Raw genomic sequence first — 24,892 nt, 5'->3', positions numbered from 1 at the left:
GAATATCAATGTGAAGATTAGGGCCATGGAGAGAAAATTGGACATCCTTGATGTTGTGATTGTGGGAAAAGAATCTACTGATGGGATTATCCTGGATGTTGGTGATAATGAGGACTTGATTTGGAAAGAGGAGGCTAATGATCTTAAGGGAATGAATAATAGGTTCGCCCTACTGGAAAATAATTTTGCCAACACAAACAATGCATTGAAGTATATCATTGATCAGAGCTATAAGGTTCTCAAAACTTTAGTTGATCATTTGAGGATCCTGTTGGGGAAGTTGGACAGTTCTACTCAGGACAAGGCTATTATACATGTTGCTGATGACAAGGAATCTCCAAGGGACACTTTGTCTGGCCCTAGCAAAAGGACCAAAGCCAATACTAGGAAAAAGAACTTGCAAGTTGCCAAGGAGATCCAAGATATCAAGAGGACATTTGATGAAATGGAAAAGTTAGAGTTAGAAGTTATTGAGCTTTTCAAGTGCCTTAGGTAATTGATCTTTTTTTGTTTAGGGTTGTCTTTCAATGGTCTTGACCCTTTCTATCCTTTTCAGTTGGTTGGCTTTTGTTTGACTCCCACCATGTCTTTTATTGCTATTGTAATATTTTGTGGAGTTCTCATGACTAAATATTTAATGTAATATGTTGTAAAGGGTTTTAGAGCCCCTTTAAAACCTATTGTCACTTAATAAAAAAACATACATGTATTATATATCTAACACCCACAAGTAACTATGTTCAACACTTCTCAAAATTATGTTAAAATTAGGTAAGTATCAAGATTTCTTTGTAAAAGTTTTCTACATTTAAGAGGAAATAGAGGATTGATAAACTAATCAAATAGATAAACACACATGCCTATCAAGAACCATAGAAACAATAAAAATACATCAACTTAATTTACTTAAAAAAAGAAAAGTATGATCGATTGAGGATGCACCTTTGATTGTACCAAAAACTAGTATATAATCATTGACTACTATAAACCTTATCATTATTTGTAAAAATAGCTCTATTTATCCTATAAATCTTTGAAGCTATGCCCTCACCAGTTGATATTATCCCCACCATTATCACAAATTTCTTTCTTTCTATAGGATATGGATGTAAGAGTTTTTTATTTTATTTTTTATTTTGAATTCATAAAGAACAATCCTTAATAAATACTAGTATTGTAGTATTTAATACCACTCATACACATTTACCTACATACAAAATGCAAAGGAAAACCATCTATTTGGTCTCACATTTATTTTAGAATGGATACATTAATGTTCCTCCACTCTAGGCATTTGGAATAATCTTCAATCAACTCTATCCTTTCAAGTTATCACAAAAAAAATCTCTTCCATAAAGTTTTATAGTTTATCATAAAAATGTACCTCCTATTTGATTATAAATACTCTCATTATAGACCATGTTAGCTAATTTGTCTTAAAAATTCTATAAACAAGAAGCTATAGTCCTTATTGTACCTATATTTCTAATGCCATTTGGAACCAAAACTAGCTAATTCTAGTATAAATATTCTTTGCAATTGTCTATCTAAAATTTGAATATATAAGAAAAATCTTAAATGTTAGTTCCCTTTATGAAATGTCATCACCAACTCCTATAAAATTGTCAATTAAGATAAAGAGAATTGCATCCCCAACGAAAATAATTAAAATTCAACATTCTTTTTGCATTACATTAAGACACTATGTAAATATAAGTGGCACAAACTTCTCTTTGGATACGATTTCATTTATCCATTGTACATTATCATGCATCTACCAACTCATAATTTTTATTTAAAAAAATAAATATATTATTCCTTTAGACAATTAAGAATTGTATTATTTGATACTAATTTATTCAATATAGATACATTCAATTTTAAAATGTATATTTATAAATTTTGATTATTATTTTGTTGTTAAGTTAATTCAAAATAAACTAGGCTATAGACGTTAGACTCAATTCAGTTGAAAAGGCATTGATCAAACTTAACACCAACCAACTTTTCTATCATTTAATTAGCCTAAAATATAATGATCAAATATAATATTTATGAAAGATCCCAAAAAAATTTAAAGGCTAATTTGATAAATAGTCAAACCTCCAACGATTTTAGCACATTTCTCTAAACCCTTGTAGCATTAATAATGAATTTTCTTCCACCTTTAAGTTATTGTATCTTCACTTCATTATAAATATATACCTTTCTAGACTAGCTTTTACCTTAGCAACAATATTTAAATATGGAGGAAATTTTTTAACAATTCCTAAAATGAAAGCTCCATGTCAGTATCCAACAACACTTAACCACTACTTACATTAATTTTCTTATCATGCGAAGTCTAGAAAGGTATCATTTGACCTTTCTTATCATTATTATCTCTTATCCATCATCTAAACAAATTCTAGAAATCCTCCCATCTCCTCACTATTCCATTTTTCAATGATCAAGAGAACCATATTAATCAATTATTGTACTTGTACTATAATTGACAACTTTTGTTGAAACCAAAACCTATTAAACTAAGATCAATATACTTAAAAAAACTTAATTTCCTTTCTAGGTAAAAAATCATAGGTTGTACTAGATATAAGACCATTCAACTCCATAATATACAAGCCTTTATAGGCCAAACAACTGACATTTAAGCAACACTCAGAGTATTGAAGGTATTGTTGAGCTGTCATTTTGCATGATGCTTAATGGTAGGAATCCTTTTGAACTCCTCTCTTAAAAGTTGATCTTGAATCGACTCTAAGGTTCCAGGTGATCTTGCGACCTACTGGAATCCACTCAGTAGAAGATAAATGTGAGTGTTCACGAGGAGGCCTTTGCTTGTTCTGACCAATTTCGGATAAGGTTTTGAATTTGCTTGCTATCTCAAACGAAAAACCACACAAAAAGAAATATATTTTTTGTATTTTTCTATTTTTTAATGAATGCAATTTTAACTGTGCAACTATATGAATTCCCAAATTAACCAAGTATTTATAAAAGCAAATAACGAAGATAGGGTAACAAGAAGTTTAAGCAAATGGATATAAGCTACAGAAACAACACGTCTGCGAGTTAAGCCCTTGAAAAGATCGGTAGGTAACCAATGAAAATAGGAGCAATGGTTTCTCAATTCCATTGATGCAATCGTTGATGGGAATTTAATAACCTTAAGATATTTCACTTTTCATCAAATCGTAAGGCCATGGAAAGTGCGCTCATGCGAGACAAAAGGCTATGTAGGAACAATAGGATGATCTTTTCTTGAACTAAGTACATTAGCAAAATTTGTAAAACTGTAGCAAACACCATAATTAGAAGATCACTCAATCAAAATAACGTAATAAAACTATTGACTCCATTACATTCCATGAACACACATTCACAAAATATAACACATTCAGGCAAGAATAACTACACTCTGAATGAGAGCACCAAAAGCATATATTATTGCATCAAAATAACGGCCTAGAATACATATTACGTTCCTAAATTTATAAGAAATCATCTCCTCAATTTGTGTTGAGAGTGAGATTTCTTTATGCAAACATATGCTTCTAAACTAATAAAACAAATCTATTTATGTACAAACCGACTCTCTAACTGGTGCTAAGTAGATAGATAAGATAAGATAAGATAAATATATCAATGTCCAACAAAAGACCACAAGGTGGGTCTATGGGACTGGAAGCTTACAACAAGGAAAAAGCAGACAAACGGAGCACCAAACGGTGTCAAAAAAAGAACAAGCACAACAAAAGAAGAAGAAAGAAGGAAACATCATGGAAAAGATTAAGTATCTGTCTTCACAGAGAAAAAGTCCAACAGTGACTGATCTGTGCGGCTACTAGAAGCCTTGTGATGAAGCTAAGTGCTACAAGAGGAGTGTCGCTAGCAAAAAGGTCCCCTGCGGGGTCTCACTGATCTGGAACAGCCCGTGTTAGGGAAACTGTACGGTTGCTTCACACCCCGAGCTAAAGTTTAGGGTGAGAAGAAGGTCGTAATAAATTGTGCCTGGGTCTGACTCCTGGGAAATGAAAGTTGTAAAGTATGGTCACAAAGTTGTAAGGACTCGCGAAGATAGAGTGCAATGCAACGCTAATCAGTGTACCTGAAAAAATTTGAGAGGGATCTACAATCTCTAAACAGACAGTAAAATCTCCCTCTAATCTTGTAGTATATGGGGCATCTGAAAAGAAAATGAATCTCAGATTCTGCCTCTGCTAAGGTATAAAGTGTACACACCTGATCCTCTCTAGCAATATGGTGATCGACCTAAATCCGGAGTTTGTGCGAGGCCACCCTAAAGGAGCCAAGGGAGATACGTAGGGCGTGAGTCCAATATCTATGTAAGTACTCAGGGCATACAATAATCCCATCTCGGATAACTAAGAAGTGCTCAACATAGAAAGCCATCCTTGGACGTAGTCCCCCTGGAGGATCCACCCAGGTTCGTGTGATATACTTCCTATAAATGTCAAGTCTGACATGCTTGTTCAACTCCTGCCGAGAAGGGAGTAGATGAGCAGGGGCATCCAATGAGAACTAGTAGGGAGGAAGATAATCAATGTCGATCCCCACTGAACACAGTAGAATAGTAGCCTAAGCATACCAACCACGGGCTCTAGTGGTAGGATCAACGTCAACAATAGCAACTGAGGAGTAGTAGGCTAAATAAGGGTATCTATGTTGGCCTTCCTCCAAGTCAACAAAGCCACGAAGACGGTGGAGAAGCCAGATCAAGTAAAAAATGGCTGCAAGTTTGAATGGGTGAGTGAGCACCGAACTCGGCCAAAATAATACTATGGGGGGTAGAACCGTGACATCTGATAATTCGACGGAGGAGCATAATCTGGGTACGCTTGATCATGGCCCAATCCAAGTCTAAAGGAGGACCCCAAACCACCGAACCATAGAGCACAGTGGCTCTTACTAAGGAATCCAGGAGGGATAGCTTAGACGATGTTTCTTGAAAGTGGTGTATAAAGCATTGTCTCTCGAGCATGGCAAGGGAACCCAACCCTTTACTGATCCGAGGCTGAATAGTTGATCTCAAGCTAAAAGGAGATCCAAAAAACTTAACCCCAAGGTATGTGTAAGATGATGTAATCTCAATTTCGTGACCTTGGAAGTGAAAGTGGAGATGTGAAGTCTTCAAACCATTGAAGACCATAACCCGAGTCTTCTCAAGCTTCACAACCAACTGTCTCATATCACAAAAAGATGCAAGTCTATCTAAAAGCCTCCGAAGACCCTCAGGAGAGGAAGCAAGAAGAAACACATCATCAGCAAAGAGAAGGATGGAGATCAATACCTGGTGTAGATGACAACCATCACCTGGAAGCAAGGAGTCACTAAGAAAAGCCTCGAGTTCATCAATGTAGATCCCGAACAAGGTGGGTGAGAGAGGGCAGCCCTGCTTCACCCCAATGGTGCTTTGGATAGGATCAGAGAGGCCCTCTGTGGTCCTGAGTCTACCAATCACAGTCTCATATAACCTCATAATAGCCATCAATAAGATCTCAGAAATACCAATATCTCTCAGTTTCTGAAAAAGGGCTGCTCTGGGGATGGAATCAAAAGCCTTACGAAAATCCACAAAACAATAGTAGACTTTCTTCGAGTGATGTCGAGCCTCCTCAATAATAGCTCGTAGTGTAAAGATATGATCTATGGTCTAGTAGTCTATCCTGAATCCGGCTTGACCCGTAGCCCTGCAATTCCTCCTATCAAGCTCACTGGATAAAATAGTATTCAAAGCTGTAGCATAAAGTTTGGAAAATGTATGCCCAATCATGATGGTCCTATAGTTTCCAGGATCAGAGGTCAGCCCAGACTTATGGATCGGGTGAATAATGTGTCTCGACCAAGAGTCTGAAACACCAAAAAAAACCACTCTATTAAAGAGCATAGAGAGATAGGGGCCCAAGATTGTCGTACTGAGTTTGAAAAGCTTCGCTTGAAAACCCTCCTCATCAGCTGCCCTGCTGCATCTCATAAGTCTAATGGCCTCGTAAATGCTGGAGGTGGAGAATAAGTGATAATGGGGGAGCGGACTGGGAAGGGGGGCGAGCTAACCCGGGATGTCATACAACGTGGTGATATGGGAAGCAAGGAGATGAAGGTTGGGGGTGGACTGGGGTTGGCTACGCCTAGGGAACATGATGTGCCAAAACAACTTGGGATACTGAATAAGCGTGTCTCAGAGGGATCTGCCTTGTGAAGCAATAAATAATTGCTTCTTATGGCGAAGAAAGCGTTTGTAAGAGAGCCGTAAATTGGTGAAAGTGGGGGAATGAGTATCAAAAGCCAAGTGCAAGGAGTGGTGGAAAGTTTTACAGTCATCATCAAACAACTGATTCATGGGACAAGTATTTCGTCGAGCTGATCTGTGAGTGCTGGAAATGGAGTGGTGAGGGATAGAGAGGAGAGTCGACTCCCAAATTGCAGTAGCTAGTGAGTGAAACATGGTGGACACCTAACTGTGATTCGTGAAGCTAGTTGGGCAGAGGAAACTTCTCAAATGGAAAATGAAGAGGTCTTGATCACTATCCTCGAAATAGAAATGAGTGTGGGGGCAGAACCAGGCAGGGTGAGTAGAGATGGGTGATAAAGGGTGGGAAGAAAGACGAACCGAAAGGCTACGAAGGGCATGATTAGCCAAGAGAAGACAAGAGATAGTAAAATTTCCACCACGCTCGCACCCCCACTATGAGGCCAACATGTAAAAAGCTCAGAACCCGGGAAACAAGAGAGGCCATTCAGAATCACCAAGTTGGAGGACTCACAGAGCTGGAGAAGGTGGCGAACATAAAAAGTTAGAGGTCCACTGTGATCCTTGAATAAACACTGAAACCCTATAGTAGTAAGATCCCTCTCAGTAGTACAAATCAAATTGAACCCACGGTCATATTGGGGGGTTTGGAGATCTTTAGTCCGTGCATTAAAATCTCCTAAGATGATGATGTTGCCCATAGCCCCAAACTTGGAGATGCTCTCAAATAGGTCTGAAAAAGGGTTCCCATCCTCAACACTATGAATGGCGTAAGGTGAGGTAGTCGACGGGAAGTAACAAACAACAATGAAGATATCTTTCTGACGGTGACTAGTACCTCCAACTTAGATCCACACAAATCTAGCATAAGTGTCAAAAAGAACCAATGTGGTATTACTAAACAGATCATCTCTAATCAAACAAGCAACTCCACCAGAACCATGCACACCACCCGAAGCTCGGACCTGCTCTCTGCAAACTGAAAGCCACTGATACCCTGTGTAACCTGGAAGGGGCCGAGCAGGACTCTCATGAGTCTCGGTAACAGCTAACAAATCAACATCCCCAACTGCATCATGAAGTAAGCCTAGCAAAGACCACAGGGAACCATTGGCATTCCAACAATTGACAAGCAAAGAGCCAATGGAGGGCTTAGACTTGCCAAACTATTGGTTCTCAGACTGTCATTTGGCTTGGGTATGTCTCTCATCCCAACCCTTGGGAGGTGAGTCATGAATAAATGCCTTTAGATTCCTTATAACTGCCCATTTCCCGTTACTCCTTACTTTTACCACAAGACTCCTAGAGTGCTTTAGTTCAGCTACCTGTGATTTTGTGAGGTCCTCATCAAGAAATATCTTTGTGGGAAGAAGGAAGAGCTTCTTCTTTTCCCTGAGAGCTTGTAGTCGATCAGCCAGTGAGAGAAACCTAAGAAAAAGGGTGCCATCGTGTCCAAACCATGCTCTGTCTAATGTAATATCTGAAATACCCAGTTGCTCATTGAGAAATGAGTAGCTAGTGGGGAGAGGATCAATTGAGGACGAAGGAAGACCTCTAACCTGAAGGTTGAGTTCCTTGAAGTGCCTAACTCGGTCTTCTGCCAACTTCTCTTGGACAATTTTTTCAACCACTGGCAGAGTCGTAGTGCTGGAGTTTTTGAAAGTAGAGGCCCAAGTTTTAATTTGCTGCTTTGTTTCAGTCAAAAGAGATGATTGTTTTTTAACAAGCTCGGTCTACTTATCCTTGAGGTTTCCAATGTCTCCAAAGTCTTCAATAATGGAGCTGATATCTTTTGTAATGCCTACCGTTTGTGTGGTAAAAGTTTCAGAAAGGTCCTGGATGCGAGAAGAATTAGCTACAACCTGTGATAGAGGGCCACACCACTCTAACAACTCACAACTAAGAATGCAACAATATAGAGACCAAGAAAAAAAATGCTTCACAAATAATTTTTATTATACTTGAAAAATCCTTACAACACCCACAAGATGATATGACTTCTTCAACATAAGAGAAATCCTAAATAAGAGTCTTCACACCAAGAGCTTCACCAATAACTTCTACTTGAAGAGCTACACCTTTAGAGTTTTCACACCTTGAAGTCTTCACGCCTTCTAGCTTCTACTTCTCAAACTTGATTAGAAATGCTCATATCCCTTGCTTAAATAGGCACTTACCACCCAATGAATGACTTATCCACAACCTTCTAGAATTCCACCTACACAATATCCACAACCTTGTACAACTTCCATAACCTTCTACAATATCCACAACTTTCTACAATATTCATAACTTTCTAGAATTCTACCCACACACCTCGATAAATGGAATGACAACCATTTATTTTTTATTTTTATTTTTTTTAAATTTAAATTTTACATTCAACATGTCTCCCCTTTATTTAAGATGCTCTTGCATCAGACTCCCCAGGTCTGAAAAGATGTTCTAATAGTTGGAAGAACATCTTTCGAGATTTAGCACATAAATCCCAAATTGGTTCTTCACATATATGTCCTCCAAATCTTCAACTAGCACACTCTTTCCCTTGTTTTTCTTCTTCTCCTTTACATGCACCATAGGTGTTCCATAGGTCTGCTTCCCATGCTGATTTTCAATCTTCTCAAAATTTGCCAACTCAACTCGACTGCCAACACTCAGGTTTCTCCTACCAAGCACTTCATTCTACAAAGGAATCAAGGAAAACTTCCTACCACCTTTCTCAACAGTAAACACATTCCTAACACAATCATGCATAGCTCTGCAATCATACTGCCAAGGTCTACCAAGTAACACATGACAACTATTCATATCCATAATATCACACAATACTTGATCCTTATACTGCCCAATCTGAAAATCAACAAGACATTGCTCTCTCACTTCCAAAGCATGCTCACCTTGCAACCAGCCAATCCTATAAGGACAAGGATGTCTCAATCTCTTCAAACCAAGTTTTTGAACTATCTCCTCAGCAACAAGGTTATCAGTACTACCACCATCTATAATCACCTTGCAAACTTTCCCACCAGACTTACAACAAGTTTTGAACAAACTAGTCCTCTGACAAGAATCCAATGTCTTCTTACCCATTAGTACTCTCCGAGCCAACAAACTTTCTCCTTCCTCAGGCTGATTTTCCTGGGCTTCAACCTGATTCACAATAGTAGCTGTCCTACCAATAGAACATTCAAAAGATCTATGCCCTTCTTGACCACACTTGAAACAACCTCTGAATACACCTCCACCTGTCCTTCTTCTTTGTTCCATAGGTTTTGGTTCGCCTTCTACTTTTGGTTTAGCTTGTACCGAACTATCCTACTTCTCCTTCCCTCGGGAACTACCTTGATTCTTCCTCTTTAACTTCTCCTCTGCTCTCAAAGCATACTGATAAGCATCCTCAACTGTGGAAATATTCAGCATACCAACCTCATCCTTAATATTGAATCTCAAACCATTAATGTACCGTGCTACCTTCTCCTTTGACAATTCTCTATGCCCAGACCAAATAGTCAACTTGTAGAACTCCTCGGTGTAATCCTTCATAGTCATATCCTTTTGTTTCAGATTCTGTAACCTCTTAAACAATTCAAGTTCATAATCAGCAGGAATGAACTTTGCCTTTAACTTAGTCACCATCAATTTCCATCTAGTGATCTTCATTTCACCTTCCTCTTCTCTATCTCTTTGCAGTTCCTTCCACCAAAGAGCAGCATGTCCCTTCAACTTAGTTTGTGCCAACCTTACTCTCAATAGATCTTCAATACCCTCAAGCTCAAAGTAGTCCTCTAATTCACCAATCCAATCAATCAGGTCTTCAGGATTCAAAGTACCTGAAAAATTAGAAACCTCCATCTTATGCTTCAGCTTCAACTGAGATCCAGGTCGAGCAAACTGACTAGCCCTAATTCCCATAGGTCTCTCCTCATGATCACTTCTATCCTCACTAGCAACTTCAAAGTCTTTGGCAACTTCGTCATATCTGTCTTCAGTATCCACATGCCTAGGTACACCACCCAAAGCACTCACAATTTCAGCAATCATGTCACTCTTCATCAATGCAATCTCTGATTTGAGCTCTGCTCTTATCTTCTCTAAGATTCTTTCTTCCATAGCTTCACTAAGGTCATCATTTTCCTTAGGGTCCAATCTTCTTGGAGGCATCTTCCAAAAATTTAGCAAACCTTAAGCAAAACAAATCCACCAATCTAAAAGATCAATCAGCCACAAGATCAACCTTCTTTGCAAATCCTGGTGTAAACTGTCTCACGTTCGACGATCTGTCCACACACTCAGTAATTCCTGCTCTGATAAACTTCACCCAACCAAGGTCCTGGTACAAACTACCTCACACTTCGGCGATCTGCTTGTACACTCAGGAACTCTCGCTCTGATACCACTTGATAGAGGGCCACACCACTCTAACAACTCACAATCAAGAATACAACAATATAGAGACCAAGAAAAAAATGCTTCACAAATAATTTTATTATACTTGAAAAATCCTTACAACACCCACAAGATGATATGACTTCTTCAACATAAGAGAAATCCTAAATAAGAGTCTTCACACCAAGAGCTTCACCAATAACTTCTACTTGAAGAGCTACACCTTTAGAGTTTTCACACCTTGAAGTCTTCACGCCTTCTAGCTTCTACTTCTCAAACTTGATTAGAAATGCTCATATCCCTTGCTTAAATAGGCACTTACCACCCAATGCATGACCTATCCACAACCTTCTAGAATTCCACCTACACAATATCCACAACCTTCTACAACTTCCATAACCTTCTACAATATCCACAACTTTCTACAATATTCATAACTTTCTAGAATTCTACCCACACACCTCGATAAATGGAATGACAACTATTTATTTATTTACTTTTTTAAATTTTAAATTTTACATTCAACATGTCTCCCCTTTATTTAAGATGCTCCTGCATCAACCTGCTGGTTCAAGTCATTTAATGATTGAGATAGGGAGTGAATAGTATCCCACTAAGAGACCTTGGGAAACTGCCGAGAGAGAAAGAGTTGCGACTTTCAGAGCTGCATTATCCTTCTCTAATAATGCCAAGTGGTCAACAATCTGCTATAATGTTGTTGGATTGGGTGGGGGGTCCATGATTGAAAATAATATTAAACAATATATGAATAAACAATACTAAGTCGTATTTGAATAAAACAAAGCAAAAACGGTATCCGACATTCTGTCAAACAAATCATGTATGAACTGTCTTGTGGGTCATAATTTGTCTTGTGGTGTAGGTACAGACTGATTACGAGTTCTCTATACTTTACTTGCACGTTCACTGCAGGGGGATGATTACTTCACGGATAACTTCACGACGGGGCATCTATAGTCAAGGGCCTCAAATGTTAGGGCATCAGTAGTCAAACGTTAGGGCCAGGTAGGGATCATGACGTTAGGTCACTGCACAAGATTAGAGGGCACGTGATGGAACCTGTCTGGTTACAAGATGTTGCCACCACACAGGATGCTCACAGGATGTCGCCTCTGCATAGGATGACGCCACTTATAGGACGTCGCCTCTGCAAGAATAGATGTGTTGGACTTTGTATTGGGAGAAAGTGTTGGCTTTAAGGAATAAGTCCCGATTCAGAGCAGAACACCTAAATCGAATATAGACACGGAGAGGATTATAGACAACAAATAGAAAGTTGCAGTTTCAACAAATGAACTCCTTGAATGTTTGCACTAGAACTACATCCTTATTTATATCATTTAATGGATGCATGAGCCTTTAGATGTCCTAAAACAAAGAAAACATGAGAAAATAAGAAGAAGAAAGCCATTAGATGATGTGGGAGTCTCTAGAAGTGTCAAAAATAGAAGCTCAACCTTCACTGGATGTTTGTAGGAGTTAACTTGATGTTAGAATACATTTCCAGTGCATGGAAAGCTCTAAATTTGGAACTAGCAGTTAACTGTTGTCACACATTTGACTTTTTCAAAAAATTCTAGTGCACCTTGGGAGAAGTGCACCTCGGAAGTAGCACAACTAGTGCACCTAGCGCACCTCAAAAGCTAGGTCCAAAAAATGCAAAATTTTACCAAGTGTTAAAACTAAAATTCTAGCTTTTGGGTTTTGTTCCCCTTCATGCCAGAGCTCTGTTTAGGTATTTTCCCTTGAATTTCTCTATAATCTCTACGACTTGGGTTGCATCCACCAAATCTAAAGCTTCATATTTGCCCTTTACTTTTTGCCTATAGTTGCCCACCTCTATGTGAGTCTCTGCAAAATCTCCCAATTTCACATCCAAATCTAGCAATGCCTGTTCAATCTTAAATTCCTATCTAATATCCTCATTAGTAGAAGCTTCTTCAAAAATCTTCCAAAACTGTTCAACAACTTCTTCTATAGTTATCAATTTATCTATCAAATCATCTTCAAAATTATTTAAGTAAGCATCACTATAATGTCTCTCTGCCTCCAAAATTTTCTCTTGGGTTTGATCCTTGAGCTTATGAATATCAGCATGTAATGTTTCCATTACTTTATTGTCATCTGCAATCTTATCTATCCAATCATCTATTTTATCTAACTCTTCTATTGTATATACATCCATTAACATTTGATACCTCTAACCCTTTATTGATTGTAACGCTTGCAGGTCTTTACCCCAAGTATGTATTCCATCCATTAACCCAAAATTTTGGTTCAAGGTAGCAACCATCTTATTTGCATTATTCTGCATATGGTGTAGTAGTTTAAGATTTCTTTGTATGATTTGCACACCTTTCTCTTCAAAACTTTCCCACCATTACTGACAAGCCTTCAAAAATGGATCTAATCGTGTAGTCTCCTTATCCCTTTTATCAAGTGCTGCATTTAAAGTCTGTTTGAGATCTCTAGGATCCAACAGACCAACTACTTTGTTTAGATATCCCCTTAATTTTTCATTCTGCTTCCAAAGGTTTAACAATTCAGTCTCATCCTATTCTAATTGCCTAAACACTTCTTTGATTCCTGTAGTAACCATCAATTTGGTAGTATCCATAGTGGGTTTTCCAAGTACGACCTTTCTGATTTGATAATATTTTGGAGTCAAATCCTCAATATTTGCATGCGGAGGATGGATGGCAACATGGGCGAACAAGTCCTGATTTTGATCACTCATGACAAAGGCCAATGTTCATGCATCACCTATAGGTGACTTAGGTTTCTTGAGAGCTTCAATTAATTCTCCCATTCCCTCTTCCTCAGTAGAATACCACTGCCTTTTATGTCTAACCATCACCTCTTTCCTCAACCATCGTGGAACATCTTCCATCGAAGATTTATCCTTAGATGAAGATGGAGCTTGTACTGCTATGCTTTTTCCCTTATCACCCCTCTTCGGAGTCTTCTCCTTTTGTGAGAGATCCACATCGGGCATCTCTATGTCTATTAGGTCCATAATCCTCACATCTATATCTTGGGAAGTCTGTTGGGGTTCGTCATAAATTTGCCCTTCCTCTGACACTTCATCAAAGGGTATTTGTTGCGGATCTTCTTCCTGTTTAGCCTGCACTTGTTCTTCATTACTCAGAGGGAGAGGAGTAGCTGAACCTTTATCCAAGCAAGATAAATCTTGACTTGATGATGGTGGAGCACTTGAAGGTCCTTGTGACTAAGGTGACAATTGACTCCAATCCTCTTGTGGAGGTTGATTTGTTGGAGTATCCCTTATCTTGTTGCCTATCGGCATGAAATCAAAATCTTACATCTGAAAGACATCAACCCATTCATCCTCTTGCTCACCAATCCATTGTTGTAACTCATCCTCAGAAGTTGTAGCCTAAATAGGCTATGTAGGAACGGATGGTGGTGTTATAGTAGAGCTTCTTCTCCATTCTATCTCTACAGCCCTAGTAAGACAAGTCCTTTGACTCAAGGGAAGGTTATCTTCTTCATCTTCATCATCCTCTTCTTCCTCTTCTAGAATAACTTCTAGGACTAATGGAAAGGAATAACTTTTCTTATCACCTTTTGTCTCCTTTTAACTAGAGTTTTCATCTTTCTTCTCTTGGGAGCCGACGAAGACGCTTCTTCCTCTTGCATAGGCTGAGACACTTCCTATGCTTCTACTTCAACTCCTTGCCCTTGCTTTGGTAGTGGCACTAGAGGATTATCCTAAGGCTGGATAACTTCTACATTTTCTACCCCTTGCTGTTCTGGTGCTTGAGTTGCCTCTTCTTCAGGCTCATCTTGCTAGGGGGGAGTTCTTTTCCTTTTGCCTTTACCCTTCTGCACCCTAAAGTATCCAATTTCTCTATCAAGTTGATGTACTATTTCCAGCCTTACTAGTGACTGAGTCATGAACGTGGGCACTATCACCTTTGCTCCTCTACCTTTCATTGGGTAGGTTGTAGCTTGGAAAACCACGATTTATTGAATTGGATCCAACTTGAATGGTCTTTTGATCCAATCCTTGGTTAATTTCATGACATGCCTTGCCCTATGATTAATATATGCATTTTCCTCTTTATCAATTTCTGCATTCATAATAGGTCAATCAAATATCTTATCTCTATTATACAAGGGATCTAGGACCTTTTCAGTGGCCTTCTACACTATCTTTAAAGGGACCTTTATTTTCAAGGCACTACTTGCCAAATAGAGTCATCCTACAATAATCCCTTATTCAGATTTCGTAGTCATCCATTGCATTCATCCAATGATCCTATATGGCATCTTCATGTTGGAATTGTTTACCCGCCAAGTACTTAACTCTTCCAATGTCGTGATATTAATATCAGGATTTAACTATGTGATTTTGAGTCAAACTCATTGACCCATGTTTCATGAGTAGTGATTCAACATGAATCCATCTCTCATGAGAATAAATGGAACACTTAGCACTCATTGGATCTAGGTGATGCTCATAGGGGTGAACCACCGAGACTTCCCGGGAGGTCACCCATCCTATTACTACTCCAGCCTGAGCACGCTTAACTACGAAGTTTCCTCCATGGTTAAACCCAAAGCTTGCAACCCCATTTGCAAAACCTTCACCAAGTGTTGTGCCTTATGAACCATTCATTAGAAAGCCCCCAATGTTATCAAAATAGGAACAAGGAGAATTATATTCCTCCAATGGATACTGATCCCACTTAGACTCAAAAGTCGCAATATCCTATTTTCGGACAACACTATATGGACCTATAGTGATGGGCCATACCCAAGTCTTATTATGTTGCTTCCTTACTCTCTCATATGTAGACAAGAGTTGTTATGCAATCTCCAACAATATGAGTCTCTCACATGGATACCTAGGGAGCTTCTTTGGATTGACAGTTGTTCCTGCTACCCTCAAATAGGTGAATGTCTTAAATTGGATCTAATAGGTGCCAACTTTTGTAATATTTGCCATTGCCTCATCTGACATCATTCTCACATAATCTCCTTCAATGAACCAGATGATTGCAAAAATGAAGGCATCATTCACTATTCTGTATTCCTTGCTGTGCTTTGGAAGCTTTTTCCTTATGAACTAGGGGTATACCACATAAGGCCATGCATTTGGATCTTGCAAGTTGCCCCTTTTGAACAGTCTCAGATAATCTATTGCTCTTACAACTAACAAGTACACCAAATAAGATGTCATATAGAACTTTTGGTTGTTCTTGACTGCCACCAGTTGCTCATCTAAATTCTCATTGAGAATTGAGGCCCAATCAATTGGCATCTTCACTATTTTGATGGTCTTAATGAAGTGTACCATCCATATGTTCAGGTGTCGTCATACTGGTAATTGCATAACCCTACTTAAGAGAACTATAGAATACCTGATATCATCTTTCATATAGCCACTTGGTATATCCACTTTGCCTGCTTTTTGTTTAAGAGGAGTCTTATCGATGAGATACGAAGATTGGATGATTTTTGATGCTTCCTCTCGATGCTCTCTATTCCACCTTTCTGCTTGATGATATGTTAACCTAATGTACTAATCTACCCTCAGAAGATGGAATACCTTCTCTATATTCTTAGGCCTCAAGTCCAAGACAATCTCTCTAGTTATATTTTTCACAACCTTTTCCTCTAAAACATAGTTCTCTGCCAATGTCATGATCAACTCGGAAGACTGTATTGATACCGGGTGTGATGCTGCATTTACTAGCCTTGATCTGATAAGTGCAGATACCATTGGAGACCTCTCAATTGGTTTGTTGCATAAAACTAGGAACATGTTCCAGTCGATATGGCCAAGTTCAGTATCTCAGATCTCTGAATATTCATCTTAGAAGTGTGACTTTGCTAGAACACCTTGAAATTTGAAGAGAATTGGTTTCAGAGCCATCTTTGTAGTGAGGCAGGACAAGGAGGGAGCTATCAAATCTGTCCAAAACCAATTTCCATTAGTTTGGAGGCAAAGAAAAATCAACTTACATAAACCCTAATTATTAAAAAATATAACCTAGATACTATAATCCTACACAAACTGTGACAAAAACACCTAAAACCTACAAAACCCTCTGGAAGACAAAATTTGGTGCACCTTGAGCACCTTAAGGGTGCGCTAGGTGTGCCATTACTTAGCAAAACCCTCAACACACAAAAAAATGCGCACATAGCACACCTTGTGAGGTGCACTAAGTGCACACCTTTGCAATGTGCAATGCGAACATAGCACACCTTGTGGGGTGTGCTTAGTCCACAACCTTATTATGCTTTGGGGAATGCTTTCCTTAATAAAGGTGTGCATGTGTGCACGTTGGATAGGTACGCACATGCGCACCTTTCACTTAGGTGAAGGCTTGTTTTAGGTTTTTAAAGTTTTTTGTTTGTTAATGCAAAAAAGGTGCGCACCTTTGCCTTGGTTTATTTTTTAACGTTTGTGTTGTGTGTCTAGGTGGTGAAGTGGAGTGGGGCACCTAGCACGGTGCAATAGTTGGGAGCAGGAGGAAGTGAAGTGAAGAAAGGGGCAAGGTCCTGGGCTTTATAGGCCTGGGATTGAGCATACCTCTTCGAGGTGCGCAACTGTGTAGGTGTGCACTTCCAAGATGGATGTGCTCTTCCCTTATGTGACTTGCACACTAGCGCACCTTTAGGGGTGCACTAGGTGCACTAGTCTACCCCTAAACATAGAAAAATTGATTTTCCCCCTCTAAAACGTATTTTTCAACAAAATGGGCTCTTAGGCAGGGACCTAGACGCTAGGCAAAACCCTAAAAAAGACTCAAACCTCGAAATAGGGATCTAAAAAAGCTAATAATCAAACTAGGGGTTCCCCATTTCTAAGCGAAATGGGGCATGCATTGTGAAATCACAATAGGTATATTCTTATGGAAATTAGAGGTTTCTAAACAATTATATGAATATTATGTGAGAAAGCATAGAAAGAAACAAATAAGTTGTCGATTCACTATTTTATATTACAAGAAATACCTTGATTTGATTTCTAATCATCTCTTTATTAAAAATACAGAGAAATATTATCTAGAATAACTAACAAAATAAATCTATATCTCTTCCAAAAAGCACTAATTATTCAAAATAAAAGAACCACATCAATCAAGAAAAGTAATAGGTTGATAAAAAAGAATCTAATATCCTTTTCCAACCTAGTTGATCCTAAGGCAATCTTCAGTCTAGAAAGGCTTGCCTCCATATGAACCTTCAACTCTTCAAATATTTGAAAAAAGTTCACTTTTGTTCTTTATGCCTCTAATCCAAGGAAAAGGTAACAAAATTCTATTCTTAATATCACTCTATTTGTTTCTAAAGAAAGAAGAAAACTCACTTTCAACACCTATCTCTCAACAAGTGTTATTTTCAACCACAGTAATCCAATTTCCCATTAGAAAATCATTCATCATGACTTATTTAAGGAATTAAATGATCTCTATACTAATTTTTAGTTAAATTAATCCTTAATTACATTTTCACTCCTCATTATAAACTTACATATAGTAGACTTGAGTTCATCAAGCTTCCATCTTTCAACAAATTCACATAAACATTAGTCAATTCTTATAAGTTGGTTGTACTAAAATGTCACTTTCTTTGCTTCAATGCTCTAGGATAGTTACAATTTAATTCAATTTTTCATAGAGAAGTATCTTGGATGGATTTAACTAGTATGTTTCACCAAAATAGACCTCTTATTTCAATAATTTAATTTATCCCCAACAAAGTATCAGTTGTCATATTTTCTTATACAAAATGCAGTTGATTTGATTGAGCACTTTATATGAGGCTAGTAAACTAAAAAGATATAGGTTTAAATATCTTGGATAATTAAATTTACTTAACAAAGTTGAATCATATTTATTGTTTGGTTTTGAATTTCAAGCACACCTTTAAACAACTTCCTTCCTAATCACTATTTTGATCTCACAACAAAGAGAGATGAATACCTACACAACTTCCTTCCAAATCACTAAATTTATTTCACAAGAGAGGAATCCCTAGCTGCTTACTTAGAAGGGAGGCAATGTATAGCCTAAAAGTACAAATATTATATCAAGGTTTTTTGGTATAAACAATACTTAGCATAAACCAAAATTTCATATTATTTTTATAATATCATATATACATTAAGTATATATAATTTTTTATTAAAAAAGTTCACTCTTTTAGAAAACATACATGAATCTTTCCTAATGTTAGTAGTATCAATACATCAATGCTTAAGTCCAAATATTTTTCTTTTTCATATTTTGATATACGTTGTTAAAATCTACATGAATTGTATAGTTATCTTCTTCATAATCGATGGAATTTGTGATGATCTTAAGAACCAATTTTATTTTGAATAATTTATTTTAAGGGGTTAACACTTTTCATCTTGAGCTATGAAAGTTAATGAGGTCGCACACGAGATCTCATCCCCAAGTAGAATATTCAATAATAGCCAGTTTGCAAAGTTTGAATCTTGATGGGAATAATAAAAAAGTTAGAACTTAACAATTACACTATGCTAATGCTGATTTTTATTGTTAATACTTAGATTTAAAATTTTGAAAATAAGTATTTATATGAAATTCTTAATTATCAAATACCCATAATAGATTTGCACATAAACTAAAATATCTCCAAAATATTAGATCACATCTATAGTAATAAACTATGTAGTATATTAACCTTTCTTTAAATGGGTAAAATGGTTGTCTTCCCTCAAAATCGAAACTTTTAGAGTTACAAATATATCATATAGTTACAAATATTTCTTTGAAACACTTGAATTTTAGAATAACAAAATTGTTAAAATTGTCCAATATTAACATACATGTGTAACATTTATATGAAATTTTCCTTTCGAAAGCAAATATCTTTCATAATTTAAGCTCTAAGAAACAGGTTTTTCCAACTAATATCTATATCTAAATGATAGATGAACACAAGTGTTCAACTAGTATCATTTAAGGTAATGTTTCCTTTCATCAATTTGAAATCTATTTTTAGGGTGCTATATATAAACCTTAATCATAAATGGTGGTAGGTGAAATCTTATATTCATATAGAAAGGGTCTACAAAATTTCATATCTAAATTAATTTTTAGAAAGATACTCTATTTTAACATGCTTTCTATGCATTACTAACAAAGACTTAAGTTATTGTATTGGCAGGGTAATCGCCAAAAATGTTCATGGGTAATGGAATATATAATGATCTTTTCTCATCTAGGAGTGTTCGCGATTGTTGGGGTAAGCTTGCATTAATATTTATATTTTTAAATATGTAATAAGAAAATATTGAATGTTTTCTTTAGTGTTCTCGCTTTATCTCCTTATATGAAATAAAAATTGAGTAATATTTTGCTTCACATTAATATGTTTTATCCTTATGTAATATCACTGATGAGAATGTGTTCATATAAATGTAATGCATGTGGTAAACATTAAATTCTATATATTTGTCACCTCTCTTATTCTCATAGAAATGGAAACAATCAAGTAGTTCTAATTTTTTGATTTAACATATTAACAATTCAAACATTTTCTTTTATCAAAATAATTAATTTGATATTGAAACATTGTATTTTATTTGTTTATAGATCATCATAAGGTATTCATTACAAATATTATTTGGGCCAGATGTAGCAAATGTAACAAATTATCGTAGTGCTCTTTATGTTGATTTGCCTTCAAACATGGTAAGTAGTTTCTCTTTGTTTCTACCTCTTTCAAAAAGGCAATAAATCTATGTCTCATTTACAATGCTAAAACATGTTAGGAGATAATCATTATTGAGAATGTTTGGATCTAAGATATGGTACTTTTTGATGGTAGGTTGGAAGTTTTTTGATGGGATGGGTCGGAGTTGCATTCAAAAGAAATATTTCTCTTTTCTCTGAAGCATTAGCCATTGGACTATCAACAGGACTGATGGGAAGCATTACCACTTTCTCGTCTTGGATTCAAGAAATAGTAAACATAACAACTGAAGGACACTGGGTAATTGGATTTATCGGTCTTCTTTTAGGTAAGATGCACATAATACAAGTTTTACCTTAATAGATATAGATTAACCTTTTCAACATCATTGAGAGATAAATTTATAATTTAAGTATTTATTGTTTTATTCCTACATATAAGTATATTAATTTCCCCCCTCTTAATCATAGATAATATATAAATTAAATAATCGTAAGCTAAAGTATTTTTTATAAAATGATAGGAATGGAGTTGGCTCAAATGTCACTTGCATTGGGGATTGAATCTGCCAAGTTCATTGCATATATTCATAATCAAATAAAGAAGAAACAAGCATTCTTGACATGGATCCCACATAGTGTGTATTACCGCTATGACTTATATGGATTTATTATATTTACACTCTTATTTGGAATATTGTGGGTTGGAAGCCTTGTTTTGTCAATGCTTGATTTTATATCACACCATGAGAAAAAGTTATGGATAGCTTGTATGGTCGGACCATTTGGAGTATGGATTAGATGGTACATGGCACGCCTCAATGGAAAAGGAATCGGATCACAAAAACACTTAAAGTGGTTACCAATTGGAACATTACTTACAAATCTCATAGCAAGCATCATTATGGCTTCTTTATCAATAATTCATCGAGTGGTACGACTTCCATTTTAACTCATTTTATTTGCTAATTTCAATTTCTTAATCATTTCATTATTCCATTGATCTCAATCCTTCGCAATTGCAGGTGAAGGATCAGAGTCGATTGATTGTGATAGAATCCCTTCAACTAGGTTTTTTGGGGTGTATGAGTACCGTCTCTACATTTGTTGTAGAAGTTCAAGCTATGCATCAAAGTAAGCATTCATGGAGGGCTTATGCCTATATATTACTATCTTTATTACCAGCATTTATTTTTGGAACTTTGATATATTCAATTCCTGTATGGACAAGAGGATACTCTCAAACATGAAATGTCATTGAAAGTAGTTTTGATTTTTTTTAAAGTATGATACAATTCTTTAGTTGATTTATTATATAGATATTTTTGAAACAACTAATGATTTTGTTACAAACAACCTTGATAATATGCATATTATCTTATAGTAATCTTGTGTGTATCCATTAATTTTAATATTAATCATTATGAAAGTAAACATGCACATGCGCGTGTGCATGCGCACAGAGAGAGAGAGAGAGAGAGAGAGAGAGAGAGAGAGAGAGAGAGAGAGAGAGAGATGTACGTAAGTATACAAATATGCATACATCTATATAGATGTTTACATGTGTGTGTGTGTGTACACACACACACACACACACACACACATGAGATGGAGAGATATAGAGAGCATGCCTGGGATGTTTGAGTATCATCAAAATCATTTTATTGTTTATGTCTTATGTCTTTCTTTTTGAAACAATATTGAATCATTGTTAAAATCATTTCTATATTTTAACAATTTACCTTTAAAGGAAATAGTTAGAATATAATCAAAGGAAACTGATTTGAATAATGGAAGTGATTGAAAGTTTAATATATTTCATAGAAAATATTTAAAATATGAGATTCACAAACTCTTGAAATTGCGTATGCAACATCTTCTATGGAAATTATAAGAATTCATATTTTTTGAAACTATATTTATGAATCTATAGATTATGAAATTATAATAATTATATTATTATAACAAAAAATATGAATTCTTAAAATAATATAATTATAGAAATTAATAAAATATGTGATTAAATAACTAATAGCTATTTCACTCTACTATAGCTAAATTAATTTAAAACTTAAATAAAAAATATAGATAAATATTTAAATTCAAATTATATTTTCATGTTTTTAATTTGGTAGAAAACCAATTTTGCTAAGAAAAATCAACGAAGATATTTGGATGGTAGTTAATTAAAAATACACATAAGATGATTTTTGATGTTATAATATTTGCCAAACAAATTCTTTGGTAATGTCATTTAACTTGTGAAAAATACTACAAGGAGTAGATGTAATATCTCTAGTGTTTCTAGAGTACATTGTTGTAGATTAGGCTCTACTCCTAGGAAAAAGGCGGTGTTAGGAAATGGGTCAAGTATATAATAAAAACTGTTGTATTGGATTTTAAAAAAAAAGGCATGGATAGGAAATAAATATGACCCTTTAAATTTTAATGTTTGTGAATATTGAATATTTGGAAAAAAAACTCATTTGGAGCTCTTTACCAGTGCTATAAGATAAGGGGGAAATTTATATATTTAGTGGATGGGGATGTTTTGAATTTTTTTTAATAGAAATTATATGTATTAAGTTATATTTATAAACAAATCTTAACAATCTTGAGTTCTATATTTTCTACATACTAAATAAATAAATAAACTATTAAAGAGATTAACTCTAGTAGAAAATAAAAAAGAAAAGAAATTGAAGGCTTTGGGAAGTGATAATTAACATAAATATTTATTAGATGCATTTAATCAGTTTTGCAAGCAACATGGAATAACAGTTAGATAACCACTTCCAAACACAAAAACATGAAATTATTGATAGAATCAGTATAAATTTGTTGGGTAAGGCTCAAATTAGCTTTGTATTTTTGAATATGAAAGTTTAGGAAAAATAAATGACAAATTTTTATTATCTTATCAATAGTTCCTCCAATTTTTTTTTGGATTAAACTCAATATGTAGCATGGAACATTAATAAACTATAATTTTTAATTTTAATTTTTTGACTTTTCAATGCTTATATTTATATTTCTAAATAAAAATAAAAATATATAGACTATAATTAATAAAATGTACATTGTTAACATATAATAGAATTATGAAAGGATATAAGCTTTGAAACCTTGTGACATAGAACCCAGGAATAATATAGTTTTTAGAGAAGCACAAAGGAAGAGAAAATATGAACAAAAATGAAAGAAAATAAAATGTGGAGATAAAAATTAGAAGATCTAATTCTCCCCCTTTATCTCAAGGGATTTTCTTAACAAAACTCCAACTGTAGATTGGAAGGTTCATTAGATTGGGGACCAGATTGTTTTAGAGATTGCTTCTAATATCATTTTTGGAATAACAAAGGAAGGTGTTATCTTGGGCGAGTAGAAATCTACGACACTTGATGACCTGCTCAAAGAATTCCAATTTTGGAACAAACAAGCTTCTCCAAACCCCTCTTATGCATGCATGATTTTTGATCTCGAGAAAGCTGCTCAGGATAATAATCAAGGACCTATACAACTAAATGACCGTCACTAGACTCAACATGAAAATCAGTTAATGACTGGTTCATTTTCTAATGAGGATTCATTGGGTGTAGAGGAGTGTATATTTCAGTAGGTTCAAAAGATGACTGAGAACCTACACCTACCACAGATGAGATAAAGCATAATATTACACAATCCTCCATAGATTCTGAGAACCTTACTCTTGTGGGGCTCTTTGACCACCATCAAATTCTTTCAATTGCTCAATCTCCATCCTAGACCCAACATGTCCCCAAGACTCCAAAAGCTAGAGATAGACCAAAAGGCTCCAAGACTAAATCTAAAATATCAGTAGGGATTCAAAATACATTGGATGATAGGTTTTCCATTACCAAAAGATTGACAAGGAGAACAAAAGATTCTCCTTGTCAGCAATGAAGATAAACTCATGGAACATCAGAGGCATTAATGCCTCTGATAAAAGAGGTAGGATAAAAAAAATAGTTGATTCTATGAAGGCATACATTATCATGCTACAGGAAACCAAACTTTCTCAAAACACTTTTGAAAAGACAATTACCAAATGGCCAAAGTCATCTTCCTTGCACTCTCTTGGGGAAGGAACTTCAGGAGGTCTAGCTGTCCTCTAGAATCCCCAAATAATTCAGGGACAACTCATTCATCAACATAACAATTGGCAAATGTTGAAGATATCAGAGTTTGATATTTCTTTCTTTTTGATAAATGTTTATGGACCCAATTCAACACAAGACAAAATTAGAGTTTGGGACAATGTCACTCATATGATTTAGCTTCAAGATTTCCATAACGTCATCCTAGGGGGTGACTTTAGTGCAATTATGAGTTAGTCAGAGAAAACTAGGGCTATTAGTCCACCCATCAAAATTATCCAAGATTTTTCTCATTTTTTGGAAAACAATAATCTTATGGATACTAACCCTACTAAAGGTTCATTCACTTGGGCAAACAAGAGAGCTAGATTTGCAAAAAATGTTGTTCGCTTGGA

At 35.9% G+C, this 24,892-nt stretch overlaps 1 protein-coding gene across 2 annotated transcripts in view; it reads left to right on the top strand.

Annotated features, from left to right (window-relative positions):
- The window catches only part of LOC149572215 (fluoride export protein 1-like), a 53,748-nt gene extending 31,982 nt beyond the window's left edge, over nucleotides 1–21,766 (top strand). Inside the window, exons 4-8 of one of the 2 annotated variants that reach the window (XM_089813471.1) lie at nucleotides 19,853–19,930; nucleotides 20,281–20,379; nucleotides 20,516–20,708; nucleotides 20,904–21,313; nucleotides 21,405–21,766. In XM_089813471.1, coding sequence (XP_089669597.1) covers nucleotides 19,853–19,930; nucleotides 20,281–20,379; nucleotides 20,516–20,708; nucleotides 20,904–21,313; nucleotides 21,405–21,629 — 1,005 coding nt within the window. In that variant the 3' untranslated portion in view covers nucleotides 21,630–21,766. The remainder of the gene's footprint in view (nucleotides 1–19,852; nucleotides 19,931–20,280; nucleotides 20,380–20,515; nucleotides 20,709–20,903; nucleotides 21,314–21,404) is intronic. The other variant, XM_089813472.1, reaches the window with a different exon arrangement.
- Nucleotides 21,767–24,892: the final 3,126 nt, after the last annotated feature.

This window comes from Cupressus sempervirens, chromosome 2 (assembly GCF_028749045.1).
Source record: "Cupressus sempervirens isolate cs-2001-9-10 chromosome 2, ASM2874904v1, whole genome shotgun sequence".
Classification (NCBI taxonomy): domain Eukaryota; kingdom Viridiplantae; phylum Streptophyta; class Pinopsida; order Cupressales; family Cupressaceae; genus Cupressus; species Cupressus sempervirens.
This window is presented reverse-complemented; position numbering and strand designations above follow the sequence as displayed.